Source organism: Poecilia latipinna, unplaced genomic scaffold (genome assembly GCF_001443285.1).
Source record: "Poecilia latipinna isolate Pla-1442-1.1 unplaced genomic scaffold, P_latipinna-1.0 Scaffold16, whole genome shotgun sequence".
In the NCBI taxonomy this organism is placed as follows: domain Eukaryota; kingdom Metazoa; phylum Chordata; class Actinopteri; order Cyprinodontiformes; family Poeciliidae; genus Poecilia; species Poecilia latipinna.
In genome coordinates, this window is record NW_015112632.1 from 372,171 (window position 1) to 386,028 (window position 13,858).

Consider the following 13,858-nt stretch of genomic DNA (forward strand, 5'->3'; position numbering starts at 1 on the left):
AACTGTGATTAATCTTTTTTTTTTTTTTTTTTCCAAAGGGCTGATTCATATAACTGGAATAACCCACTAAGCCGAGATTTTCCAGATTTGCAAGCCTCGATTCGATTTTACAAAACCAGTAGCGCAAGTTACCATGGCGATTTATTCTGTGCAGTTTAGTTAATCCTGAAGTTTTACTTGTTTTGCCAGCGGTCACGCCTATCAGAAGCCAATGTGTTTTGTCCGCGATCAAGTTTTCATATCTCTCTGTTATGGTCTTTTTTATCACCCTGCATTAAAACATCACTCAGTTTGGTATTCAGTCGAGTAATATCATCCGATGATGTTAGAAATAAGAAAATAACTTTGGTTTTGACAATTAAAACAAATAGCCAATTTAAATTATATGGCATTTTAAACATGCACATAAACATACCTTTTGTTTTCATCATGGGGGTTGCAAGAAAAATGTATAAACTCCTTAACAATTTAGCTTCCGTATTTTGATTGCCGTTAAGCTGCCCTTACGCTAACAACTATACAATAAATTGCCCCTTCAAAACAAAAGCATCATAACTAAAATAGGAAGTTAACCTAGATAAAGGTAATTAAAGGCGAGGCAGTGAGGGACAAGTCATATGCACATTGTAGTCAACATTTTATCCACATATTTCCCAAATACTGGAAAATGTTATTCAATTTAATCCCGGCCTGTTGTATTGTTTATCGCTATACGGAACAAAAAAGAGTGACATGAACGAATCTGCTTATATGTGAACTTGACTGTTCACATATAAGTTTAAAGTTGTTTATTTGAGCAAATGATCGCGTCTGATTAGAACGGGTTGGAAATGTAGGATTTTTGCGGGTAATTGAGCAATCAATCAATCAAATCATTATTGTTTACCATTGTCTCGGCAGTTTGCTTTGCGTAACGCGCTTCAATTCCTCATAATCCTCCATCAAACGATGATGTTTGTTTGGTGTGGGGTATGGCGTACGCAATTTAACCGACATAGCATCAGCGAATTTGATCGATATCATGGTCAGCTGAAGAAATTTGTGGACGCATATTTACCTGAATGCCTGTCTTGATAAGGTCGCACCTCGCCTGGTTTGGCCTTCCTGAAACTGATAAAGCTAGAGCTGATGGTGCTACGTCAAACCTCTTTATCTTAACTCCTAGATTCGTAATCCTACTTTTGAGAAACAGCCCTCAATATAACTAATTATATCACATAAACACAACCTGTCTGACGAAATAGGTGGAAAAAAAAGTCTCAGAAGAAGACATTACTTCAAGAATTAAATGATTTAGAGGATTGTAATATATATATATATATATATATATATATATATATATATATATATATATAAATAAAGTATCTCAGGCCCCACTTGTGTCAGTCAACAATAGTGTTGATGACTCAATAATAGAGTGTATTTGTATAAAGAATAGAAGCCCACTTCATAGGATCTTATATGTATCCTCAATCACCAAGACCTTTAGAAAAATACTCTGGGGATCAAAACGTGGAATGTACTAATGTCTAATGAGCAGCATTTCAGAAAACATTATTTTGCCCGTTTGGTGTAGTGGTGGTGTGATGGTCGAGGTCTACGTCAAGCTTCAGCTCGAGTTATTCATTTATTTATTTATTTTTTTTTTTTTAAATAAGTCTGGCTAGAAGCTTTAATGGCCAAAGCAGACCTACAAATATCCAAATACAGGACTTTTAGCTTTGCTGCAATGCAAAGCAAAATTGTGGATCATTTTAACCATTTGCTTCATTGCTCTCGGCAACTTCCCAACATTGACAAGTGCTTAGTACAAGAAGGTTCACATTTTACATAACATAAAAGGAATGTGACATGTCTCCAAACACGTTGCCTAATCTAGCAAGCTTGCAGAAGATCTGTTGCAACAAAACCCTGGATCCGTACTGCAACATTTTACTCTCTTTAGCCATAAGAAGAAAAAAAAGTAGGACACATGATTTTTACTTTTATGTTGCCCATTTCAAATGGCTGGTTGTACTTGGCAACAAACCTAATCATTACTCATTAAACCATGAAAGTGAGCTGATCACACTGCATTTATCCCCGTCATTCAGCACAGGAACAAGCAGTATTACTCTGCAAATAAATGATGCAGTGGTGCAATCATAGGAATATGAAAAAAAAGAGTATGAGTTTCACCTTCCAAGTGATATGTCATTTTTATTTCTCACTTGAGGGATAAGATCCTGCCCGACATAAAAGACATAATAAAATAGAAGATTAAGTTTGTGAAACTCCTATGCTGATACCAGTTAGACAAGTTATCAATGGACAGATGAAACCACTCCCATAAGATTAAGCCTTTTCATTCAGCATATTTAGAACAACAGACTTATTTTACTAGAGAGCAATATGGGTTCTTTAACAGGATTGAAACTTTTTTTTTATTTGGGTTTCCAAAAAAAAAAAAGAAAAGAAAAATCATAAATCTATTCAATCTTCATCTGAAGTGAGAATGCATTATAAATAATCAAAAAACGACAATGCTTTCTATTTTTTATTGCACATTAGAGATTGCATCAAGAAAATTGCACTGAGAACTAAAACTTTTTACAAAATCAGCAAGTGACGTCACTGCAATCACGCTCCTCCAAACTTTATGCAATTCAAAGCATGAAACAAAATTTTCCTTCAAGTTACATCACAAATAAATTTACAATCTCACACTTTAGACCAGCTGGGGGTTGGGGAAAAAAAGTCTGAAACTATGCAGTAACTTACCATGAGCTAAACGACAGCAAGCATGTTTCCAACAACATGCATGCTGAACTCTGCCCAATTTCTCCATGCTATTACTCAGATCTCTTATTGTACATCTGTTAAATTCAACTAGCTCCCATCCCAAAAAGACAAGAATAAAATTGATGAAGTTCAAAAACTGCAAGTCATACTCCCTTTAAATAAACATATTCTTCTTATCTTTTACATTCTTTAACTGGTTTCAAGAAGCACTTATGTAAGGAATTGAAAACTTTGAAAAAAACATTCATTTTCAGTCATCCAGTTCAAGACCAAAGTGTGCATAGAGATCTCGCGTGGTGGTCCCCCTCAGAGCAGCTGCAAGACACACACACACCACACACAGGTTACAGGGTCAACTTGCTCCGCTCTACTTTTCAAACAATCCACTAAACACTGACCAGACCGACATCACAGCATGTGAAATCCACAGCCACTTTGAACATATGGCTTGACAAAACAAGTGTGTTAAAATGTTACCACAATGACACGAGTTTTCCATTCCTAACCATTTAGGAATGGTTACTTATGGTTACTTATTTTAATTCCTTTCAGGAGAATGCAAGTGTTTGCTTTTTCGCAAATTATCTTAACACAACGTCAGCTTTAGCATTTGATAGTAAGTACAACAGAATGCAGAGGAGGAGGGTTGCTGTTATTGCTGGTTTATAATTAACCATAAATCAAGTGAAAAAAAAAAAATCAAAAGGACATCAGAGACCGAAAAACAAATCATTTCATTTAAATTACTCAATAGTAAAAAAACTAAACAGAAATATTCAAATGTGATTTCAAAATAAAAAAGAATGAGTAGCGCAGCTCAAGTTACATAACATTTAAACTTTCATTCCCTTCCATCGATCTACAATCAACTGAAAGTGTTGACTATCTCATGATGACAACCTTGCTACCTTTCCACAGTCTCTTAGCTTGCAACGTTAACAGTTAACATTTAAAGATCAACATAAACATTAAGGCCTGGAATATACATAACCTTCTGTTCACTTGTTACTCCACTGCAAGTATAAATAATATGCCATTTAAGAAGAACCATATATTTTGCTACAGAATTATAAACAAAGTGAGAAGGTCACAATTATCTCAAAGGAAGAGAGTATTTGTTTAATGTGAGCGCTTGCAGATTGACTTCAATGGCACAACATCACTCCTGCATTCCACTTCTATTCAATGCAACAGCCAAATACTTTTCTCAGTGTTCCTCAAACAAGTAGAATTAAGTGTCACTGCTATATCTTGGATGGTAATGTTGATGCAACTTGTCTTCTCACACATTACTTCCTTCCAGTGGATAACTATTATGGCCTTTAATTTAACAGAAAAACAAGCACATCAAGATTAAATGTTTGCAGAGATAGCAGCAAGTTTAATTGAAAACACAAGCACAATCAAGCCAAAGATTAAACATAAACTTTTAAAGCAAAATAAACTAATAGAAAAGTGAGAACAGATAAAACATGCAGATAGAAACTGTTTTGAGAAAATTTAGCTCTGTGAAAGACATGGCATGATATATTGCCATCAGAAATCTCAGCCAATTCAAATTCTTTGAAAATAACATTGTTATTTGAGTTTGACTCCAAAATGTGTTTTTTATAGAATAGGTTGTTGGAAGCCGCCCTCAGAAATTTTGGTCCAATTTAACATGACAGATCACACAGTTAATGGAAATTTTGTGGCAGTGGATCTTTGAAGCAAATCTCCCATTCTATCACACCCCAAAGGTGATCTATTAAATTTAGATCTGATGACCTTAGAAACCAAAGTGAGATCAATGTCATCGTCAAATAAACAGTTTGAGATAATCTGAGCAATGTGACATGGTACATTGTCCTTTTTTTGTTAGAGTAGAAAATATCCCCCATACAACTACAACATCACTACGCGGAGCCTTTGAGACAATGCAGAATGGATCTGAGGTTTTTTGTTTTTAGACCAGATTCGGGACCTAAAATCTTAATCACACAGCTGAAATTCAGACTTTTTGGACAATGCAATGTTTTTTCAATCTTTTCTTATTCCAACATGGTTAGCTTGTGTAAATCACAGCCTCCTCTGACTATCTAATAGGACTGGCACTCGGTTTGGCCGTCAGCTCATATAACCAATCTATTTCAAGTTTCAGCTAATTGTTTGTTCAAAATTGAATTTTGAGAGGTTATTTGAGATGTTTTGGATTTTCTATCACCTTGAACTGCAATAGTGCACCTATAAAATAAGAATTGCTTGAAAATATTGACAAGATTTGTAGTAGAATTGCTGGCAAAGCTCTTAATGGCCTGAGTGATCTCTACAAATCCAGGTCTTTGAAGAAGGCCAGGATCATTTTTGGCTGATCATAGCCATCAGCCAAAATGATAGCTAAGCCAGAATTCTCCGCTTTACCTTCTGGACGGAGACACAGAATGTGATATTGTTAAACAAACACGCTGAAAAAAAAACTACTATTCCAGCAGCTATTGCCTTGTCGATTGCAGGGCCACATCGTTACAACTAAAATGTACTACTCTGTTTTTTGTATGCATTTCTAAGTTTGTTTGTTTGTTTTTTTGCATGTCTTCACTGCTGTCTACACAACAGATTGCCCTTTGGGGATAATAAAGTTACTTGAATTGACTTCATCCACACTACTGCTTGTCATTGGACATGTTGGACATTTCTCTTCTTTGGACCCTTCACTAACAACCATATCGCATTCATGCCAATTCTGATAGTTGGAATTCAGATCCAAATTCAAAGCACACCAAGTTTGTTTTTTTTCCAATAATTTTTTTTATCTTATTCTCTTTTTGTGATCCAACTTCATGTGTACAAACATAGCTCATACAAACTAATGAAAAAGAAAATGTGTCAAAGAAAGTTTTGGTCTTGCCATTAAATTACCCCTAAAGTGCTGATAATGTCAGCATATTGAAAAAATATAAATTAAAAGTGTTTTGTTCAAATTATTAATGGTTTTTATCCTTACAGGAAAACACAAAGAAACCAGTAATTAATAACAAAAAGACAGTTGTCTTTAGAGGCTAAACAGGGTATCTTTTACGTTTCACCCTGCCCACAAATCCCCTCCCTCTCAGTATAAGAACATACAGTACAACAGTACTCAATGTTTAAGTGGAGACTCTTTGTGAAAGTGACAGAAAGGGCAAGAAAAGGGGTGTGGGGTGAGAGAAGATAGTCTGTGTTTGCATTTGTAATGCATGTGCACGTGTGAATATATCTATGGGGACAGACAGAGACAGTACTTGTCTGTCAATGTGTGTGATGTGAAAGGCCGTCATTGTGTCAGAGGGGAAACGCCACCTCCGTTGACTAAGAGGTCATTATCATCTCAACTCTTCATTGTACTTGGAATTTAAAGAGATAGGAAGCTTTTAACTCATAAAACAGATAAGACTTTTACTACTTGTCATCAATGCAGAAGAAGTTAATAAAAGGGGAGTGAAAGGGAATACAATTTTTTTCATATTGGTGGTGAAATACAAAGATATAAACAGAGCAAGAGTCAAGCTGACATGTCTATGATTCACCATAACTTCCTAATGTTGTGAAAGGAGTAAACTTCACCCGTTTTGACCCTACTTTATGACACTTACACAGTATGAATATACTATTGTTTAAAAAATGGCTGTTATAACTGTGGACTTAACATTACATAATGAATGACTAAAGGCAAAAACACATGAAAAAAAACTTAAGATTTGGAGCACCTACCACAAGAATACAAATGTGCATTTCTGCTGCCATCTAATGGTTGGCTCTAGAACAGCGAAAAAACTGTCCCAAACTATTCACATGTGAGAAGGCAAAATTAAATGCTGACTTGCACTTTTTCTGTTTCCTGTAAGGTTCCATGTGTATACTCCCATTTCTTCCAGACATCTACTTCATGGATTCCTTTAATAGTAACAATATCACAGGCTACAAAACTTGAGAATCAGGACAGCAGATAAATCTGTTCGCCTGGGAACTCCAAAAATGGAATAAAGAAAATAACAGGATATTTCTGAGAAGAACTGAACTGGTGTGTGGGAGCAATGTAGACTACAAACCTGACTCACTTAATTCCATAAAACTAATTTTGTGGAAGGATGCACAAAAATGTTTGACCCAAGTCAATCAGCTTAATATGCAATTTTACCAAATACTAAAGAAAAACATATAAACACTTAAGAAATCAAAAAAAAACAAAAAAAAAAAAAAAACTTTTATCTCTTACCAATCTTTATCTTAACGGATAAAGATCAATTTGGTAAACCTAACTGACCTAGAACAGAAAAAAGTTAATTTAAATTAAATATGAGACAGTGAATGAAGAAAATAAATGCGTGAATCTTTCTATACAGCTGAGGCAACATCTGGATTCAACTGTATATTTGATAAATGCAAACATATTTTTACAGCCATTTGACTTGCCCTCTTCTGTACACTTTTAATGTTTTAAAAACAAATGTGAAAATGTCTTACCGATGCGGCCCAGAAGCGACTGGCCAATATCTTTGATGTCATTGTATTCGTGCAGCTTATCTATATGTTGGTCCAACTCTTCAACTCTACATCCCCTGCAAAAAAACATTTAATGTTGGCTCAAACAAATGAATTTTTATCTGATTATTGCTACTAATGGATATTAAATTATTACAACAGTAGAAAACACAACCTTGTACTGAGGTATTTAATGATTGAATGGTATTTAATGATTGAATGTTTAAATGGAAATCTATTAACTTTATGTGCTACCAAAATTTTACCAAACAATTATATGTCTTAGACAAACCACTGACATTTATAAAATACAAAAAAGAAAACACAGCTGCACTCACTCTTCCTCCAGCTGTGCGATCTCTGAATCCAGCTGCTCTTTCTTCTTCTGTAGTTCTGCAACCTCTTCTTCAGGACTCACTTTAGGACTTTCTGGTACTTGAAGCTTTGAGGTTCAAACCACCCAAAATACAAACTGAATGCATGTGTGGCACATGAATCAAAACACTACTGTATAAGTGTTTAAAAGATAAAAAGCTACTTACAGGAGATTTAAAGTGGGAATTGACCTTCTTAAACTTTGAGAATGGAGTTCTAGATTGAAAATGAATAAAAATAAGTGATATATTTCACACAAAAAAAAATTAAACAATTAAAATATCTTTTTTAAACTTCTGCAAATCCCGAAACTTTAGCATATGTGACTAAACAGGTTAAGAGATTTCATAACACTGAACACAAAGGCTTTTAAGAATATTACTTTCTGGACTTAGTTTTCAGCTAAACACAACAAAATAGCAACACTTTGCCTCACTTGTGTAATTTGAATATATTTTTAAACATCGTTATTCGATTGTTATTTAATTAGTTCTTCATGGTGTGTTTTATTAGGTTTGCTGCTCACAACAATAAACTCCCCAAAGACACATAAAAAAGCTACTTGTGCAACGCCTTCATAACAATAAAAAAACATAATAAAATTAATCAAGCTACGTCACACAGAACACTTAGCAACGTTAGCTCCCTTCAAAGCTAAGCTAGCTGTCAATTACCTCTTTTGTGCTTCTTTCTTTAGGTCATTTTCCTCCCCCTTTGAAACACTGTTTCCACTGTCAACACCTTGATCTGTGCTCATTTTCTCTGATCTTCAAGAGAAACACTTTCATCACCGTTAATCTTTTATACAAAAACACTGACAAGAATAACAGGTTTGCAGTTCGCGGCTAATGCTAAACAGAACCCATGGCGGTATTTGATTGGATAATGAAACTAGAGGCGGGACTTAGACAGCGGAAATACAGAACTCGTACCAAGTTGTTTAAACATTGTTTCTTTCTTTGTTTCTTCTTTTCCTTGTGTTTTCCCCACCCTTCTTTCTTTGAAACGGCCAGACGAGAAAAACATTTCTGACTTTTTTCTGTTCAGTAATTTTGACCAGAAAAGAATTCTGACTTTTTTTTTTTTGAGAAAAAAAGTAACTTTTTTCTCCCATGAAAACCTGAGCTGTAGGCCATACATTTATATTGTATTATATACAGATATATAATATATTTTGTAATATTTATGTAATGTAATATATATGAGCTCTTTTCTGAAATGAGTGATAAAGAGTTGATTGGTTTTTTTAGTTGATCAAGCAATTTTTGATCAGTAATTCATGATTTCCTGTTTCTATTTGGTACTAATTTGATGTGCTAGGGGAGTTCAATTAGCCTGCACAAAATAGAAAATGTGAAATAACTTTGTATTGCTACCATGCATGACGAGAAAGTTGAACGAGAAAAGTTAACTATTAGAGAACTGCAACAAATTCTGATAGCTTAGGGTCAGGCTTTCATAGCATAATTATTTCTTAACTGAGGAAAAAATGTAAATCTAAGACAATGCTCGCACATATCTTGATTAGTAAGACTAAAAGTTTAAAACCACCAACTGTACATTTTTCTAAAAAAAAAATGCAATTTTTAATGTATTTATTTATTGCATTTGAGACTATATTAGAATGTTTTGTACGTTTATTTTCTTGCTTTCCATCAGATGGCGCCAAAGACCTCGTAAACTTTTCTTTCACAGGGTTGAATTTTCTGACCCTTTGTCTGAGACGACCCACACACCTTTCTATTAAAATTAAAGTGTAAACAAAGTCATGCTGTCAAATTTCACCATGAGCTAATCTGAACAGACTGTATTTCAGAATATCTAAGGTGTTAAGATTACTATAAAGCTACAAGGGGTTATGGATTAACATAGCACAATGTCACACTAAGTAAACAAAAAACAAGACATTTTGCTTTCTCCACACACCGGGACCAAAGTCATTTTGATTCTATTCACTCCCCAAGTGCAAAAGGTCAAGAAGGACTGTAGAAGATTTAACCCTTAAAACATAAAAAAGAGAAGCAAAATTTTAAGTCAACAATAAGAGATTGGAGCAGGAAGAAAACCAGACATCAGGAGGAGCAGACTTGGCACAGAGGGGATAAAATCCCATCCATTCTATGTTATGTTCTGAATTCATTGCTTATTTATTAGTTGTTATACAGAAACAGAGAGTGTGGGGAATGAAAAATTCAGACAAGAAGCATGGCTTCTCCTCCTTTTGGAAAATGCACTACTACAGACACTGGAGGGTAATGGCTCCTGCATGCACTCTAGTATATGTGTGTGTGGCATGGAGATTTATGGAGGTGAGTTATTTCTCCCCCATCTCTGACACAGCAGTAAGAGGCATAAAGTCATAACATCACAAACCCAGAATGTCTGCCTGCCATATCCAACCTTTGTCAAACAAGAACAGACAAAGAACTCTGTTCTTTGTCAAACAAAGTTCTTGTTTGATTTGAATTTTGATTTGAATTTTGGAAAACATTAATACAACAACCAAAATATTGACTCCTTAATGTGAGTCATTAGAAACTGCAAATAAATATTAAAAGTTCTGGAGAAAATTACAAACAATTTTGAACTGAGAGTACAAACCTTTTAGTTACAATAAGAGATGTAGTTCAGAAAATACTAGCTGGGAAAAAGTGTGGTGTGAAGCAGATGATTAAAATATCTAGTAAAGCAACTCACTGGTAAGTATGGTAGAGGAGCTGTGATGAGGTTGCCATGTTTCTCTTTCAAAATATCTAAGAACCTTGGTCTATATGACATGAAGATTTTACATAAAGAAGATTCTTGAAAGTTTCAATAGGTTTTTTTAAAAATATATATATATTTTGAGGGGGCACAATGAATCTTTGGGGTACTCCTGCTGTTTCTCTCTGTCATTTCTGTTTCTTCTCACCCTCCAACCTGTTGTGACATACGACTGCACATGCTGAGCTTGCTTCTGGAAGTGTGTTCTGGTTTAAAAGTGGTTCCTTTCCACTGTCACTGAATCCCTGTTTGCTATAAAATCCAGACTCAGTGCAATCTACTGCCTTCCTGAGACTGGAACACTTGTTACCACTTGCCATCAACAAAATGTCACTGAACGGTGTTATCAATTATTTGATACCATGATTGAACTGGTTTGGTTTGGAATGAACAATAATGATTCAAAAAACATTTGACATGGATTGGATTCGATACAATTCTATATAAACTAGACCTGATTGTCTTCTAAAGTCAAGATTCCTCCTTGTCTTTTCTACCATTCCATTTTAGCCTCCTGACTTGTTTCTTGTACAAGCTGGACAGTCTCTTACTGAACAGCATGCTTATAATTAATGAAAGCCCGACTACTCCTTTGTGCAGCACCCACACCACTGCTGACTAATCCTGCTAAGAAATAATAAAACAGCACAAATAAGCTGACATATTTAAGGATGAGAGACCAAAGGAGTACAAAACACACACAATAGTTGGACAGAAGGAGTCAGATTTAGGGTGAGATGGAGGTGGAGAGGATGTTAACCAGCATGTCGTGACATATTGATTAATATCTTAAAGGATGTGCTGCGAGGGTGTCCATCCTGACTGTGTAAGTATTTCACCTCACCCCTACTTTATTTATATTTATATTATATAGACTAACACATAGAGACTAAACTTAACAATAAAGACTCAAATTAATAATCCAATTAATATTTTGTCAAGAATACAAATGTTCAATACAAGCATAAATAATGCTTATATTTAACTGGTTGCAGGCCTTTAAAAAATGGCGGCTCTGTGTACTTCCTGACAGGCCTCATGCATCGTTGGTTTTACCTTTTTCATTTTTATTTTATCATCATTTTCTGATTCATGATTAATATTGAAATTATTCATTGCCTGACGGTTGTTGAAATGGGTTTTGGTATATTGTAATTTGTGAATCGACTGCTTGATTAGACAAGACCAGTCATAATGAAATGAGTACCTCCACAACCACTTACCTAATTAGATTTCACTCTCAACATATTGATCCAGCTTCACTTTTGACCTTAATTAGCTTCACTCGTTGAATCCAGGGCCATTATCAAATGCTCACCAACAGGGGGCCAGATTTAGGAAAATGTAGGTCTCTGGGATAACGCCCAGTTTGGGTTGTCAGCACCAGCTTAAGTTTGCAAAATACAGCATGATGGTTAAGTACACATCGACTTGAGGGTTCGTACGGTTTATTCACTTGAAAATTTAGATTTTCTGAAGACATCAGTTATGGTGTGCATTTGAAAAGCTTAAAAAAACATGACACAGAAACGTCTTCGCTCATGAGAACAACATGTTACAGTAACTACGATAGATCTGAATGTTTCACATAAAGCATTCAATAAAATATTTAAGGAACGTTACTCTATAATATAATTTCACACAACAGCACGGATATATTTATTTGTTTTTCATTGGACATCTGCTCTGTAACCATGCATTTCGTAATTTTGTAATCGCAAAATAAAGGAGGAATCACAATAGTCTCTTTGTACTAAATGTCCAGTTGTTTGTCCAAAATACAAGAAGAAGGCTTCCTAAAGAAAAACTTCACAATCAGGTGCCCAGTTATCAATCTATTGTCATTTGAAAGGATACAAGTAATTTGTATGAGAAGGTAACAAAAATGGAAAATGGTTTGTGCTTAGGGGCTAAGATTAATTTAATGAAATGCAAGTTGGACGAGGCATATATCGAAAAAACAAACAAACAAACAAACAAAACAAACAATATAGTCAATCTGCTCATTCAAGCATATATAGATGAATACATCTTTAAACCATGTCTAAACTGGCAGTAAAAAAAATCTGTTAATGAGTCAAAAACCTGAAGGAAAGGTTTGAGGAGGGATGTTAAAGGTAAATAATAGCTTGAGAATATCTACATCAAGGGGGATTTATCATAATCAGAATGTTTTTCTATGACTGCATCTGCTCTGTCATATAAATGCCATCAGAAAATGGTTGATAATGTCTCTGACTAACTGGCCTTGGTTGGATTTCCTCTGCTCTCAGCATCCATCTGTTGTGCGCTCAATGCTGTGTTCTATTTCTCATTCATGAGCTCTGACTCATCTTTCTAATAATTACATCCATTTCCGTTCTGAAATAGTTTCCCCTTTTTCTATATATTGCATGATTACTCTCCCTCCTTCTCTGACTCATTTAGTTTATTGCCACACTAAAGCATTTTCACTCACATTCTCTGAGTGACTATCATCTTCTCACCTCTGACAGATTTGTTTATCATCACTCTTAAGCCCCCCCAGTTCTTGGTTCTCATCCTTGTCACTCAAACATGTTTAGTGTCATGACTGTCTTCTTGTTGCCTCCAGGCTGGCTGAGTCTGCATGCAGACCTCATTGCTGTTGTGGAGTTTAAAACTTGGCAGGTGTTGCTGTTTTCTCAAGACAATAATTTATGCCTTACTGAAATTAAAGAACCGGCCCAGTATATTCCACTGGTCTTCTTCCAATAAATCTTTACCCAACATCTGTTGGAAAATACAACAGTAGTTTTCTCGCTGTGAGCTGATAGTGTGAACAGATGTTACTTTATTAGCCTCACGAAGAGAGATGATGACATTAATTTCTATTGTCTTTGGAGTTTGTTTGTTTTTTCTCACAAAGCTATGAAAATCAATTCAAAGCTATCGTCTTCTTTCAATGGGCCACAAGACAACAACCTTCTTTAGTCTATATGTATTTAATAGGTGTACAAAAAAATTGTGTAACATTCCCGCTAAACCTGCACACCTTCTTCTTGACCTTCTGTCAAGTTACAATCATAAACCTCTGCGAAATGGTGTAATCTTTCATAGCTTATATGTTTGAGAACCCAAGCACACTTGCATAAAATACTGAATTTCTGGTCAAACTGTTTTATGATTTTGTTTCTGTACAGAATGTGGAATTTTGGCAGCATTACTCTGCTGTTCTGGGAATACAAAATCACAAATACTAAATATCTAGCTACAGAAAATCAGTCTTTACATACAGTAGTAACACTGTTAAGTATTTTGATTTCTTGAAATATACTGGACAATGAAAAAGTAAGAAGTGGTCTCACAAGGAAGATTATTGGTCAGTTTTGAACTTAGTCAGCTATCTTTTCAACAAAATCAAAGAGATACAAACTTATCGGAAAAAAAAGCAAATGTTATGTGACAAAAGTAAAAAAAA

The 13,858-nt window shown here is 34.9% G+C and overlaps 1 protein-coding gene across 1 annotated transcript in view; it reads right to left on the reverse strand.

Moving 5' to 3' along the window:
* Positions 1-8,562, reverse strand: part of slc27a4 (solute carrier family 27 member 4) — a 47,566-nt gene extending 39,004 nt beyond the window's left edge. Inside the window, exon 1 of the mRNA XM_015033903.1 lies at positions 8,331-8,562. Within this exon, the coding sequence (XP_014889389.1) occupies positions 8,331-8,413 (83 nt within the window). The 5' untranslated portion in view covers positions 8,414-8,562. The remainder of the gene's footprint in view (positions 1-8,330) is intronic.
* Positions 8,563-13,858: the final 5,296 nt, after the last annotated feature.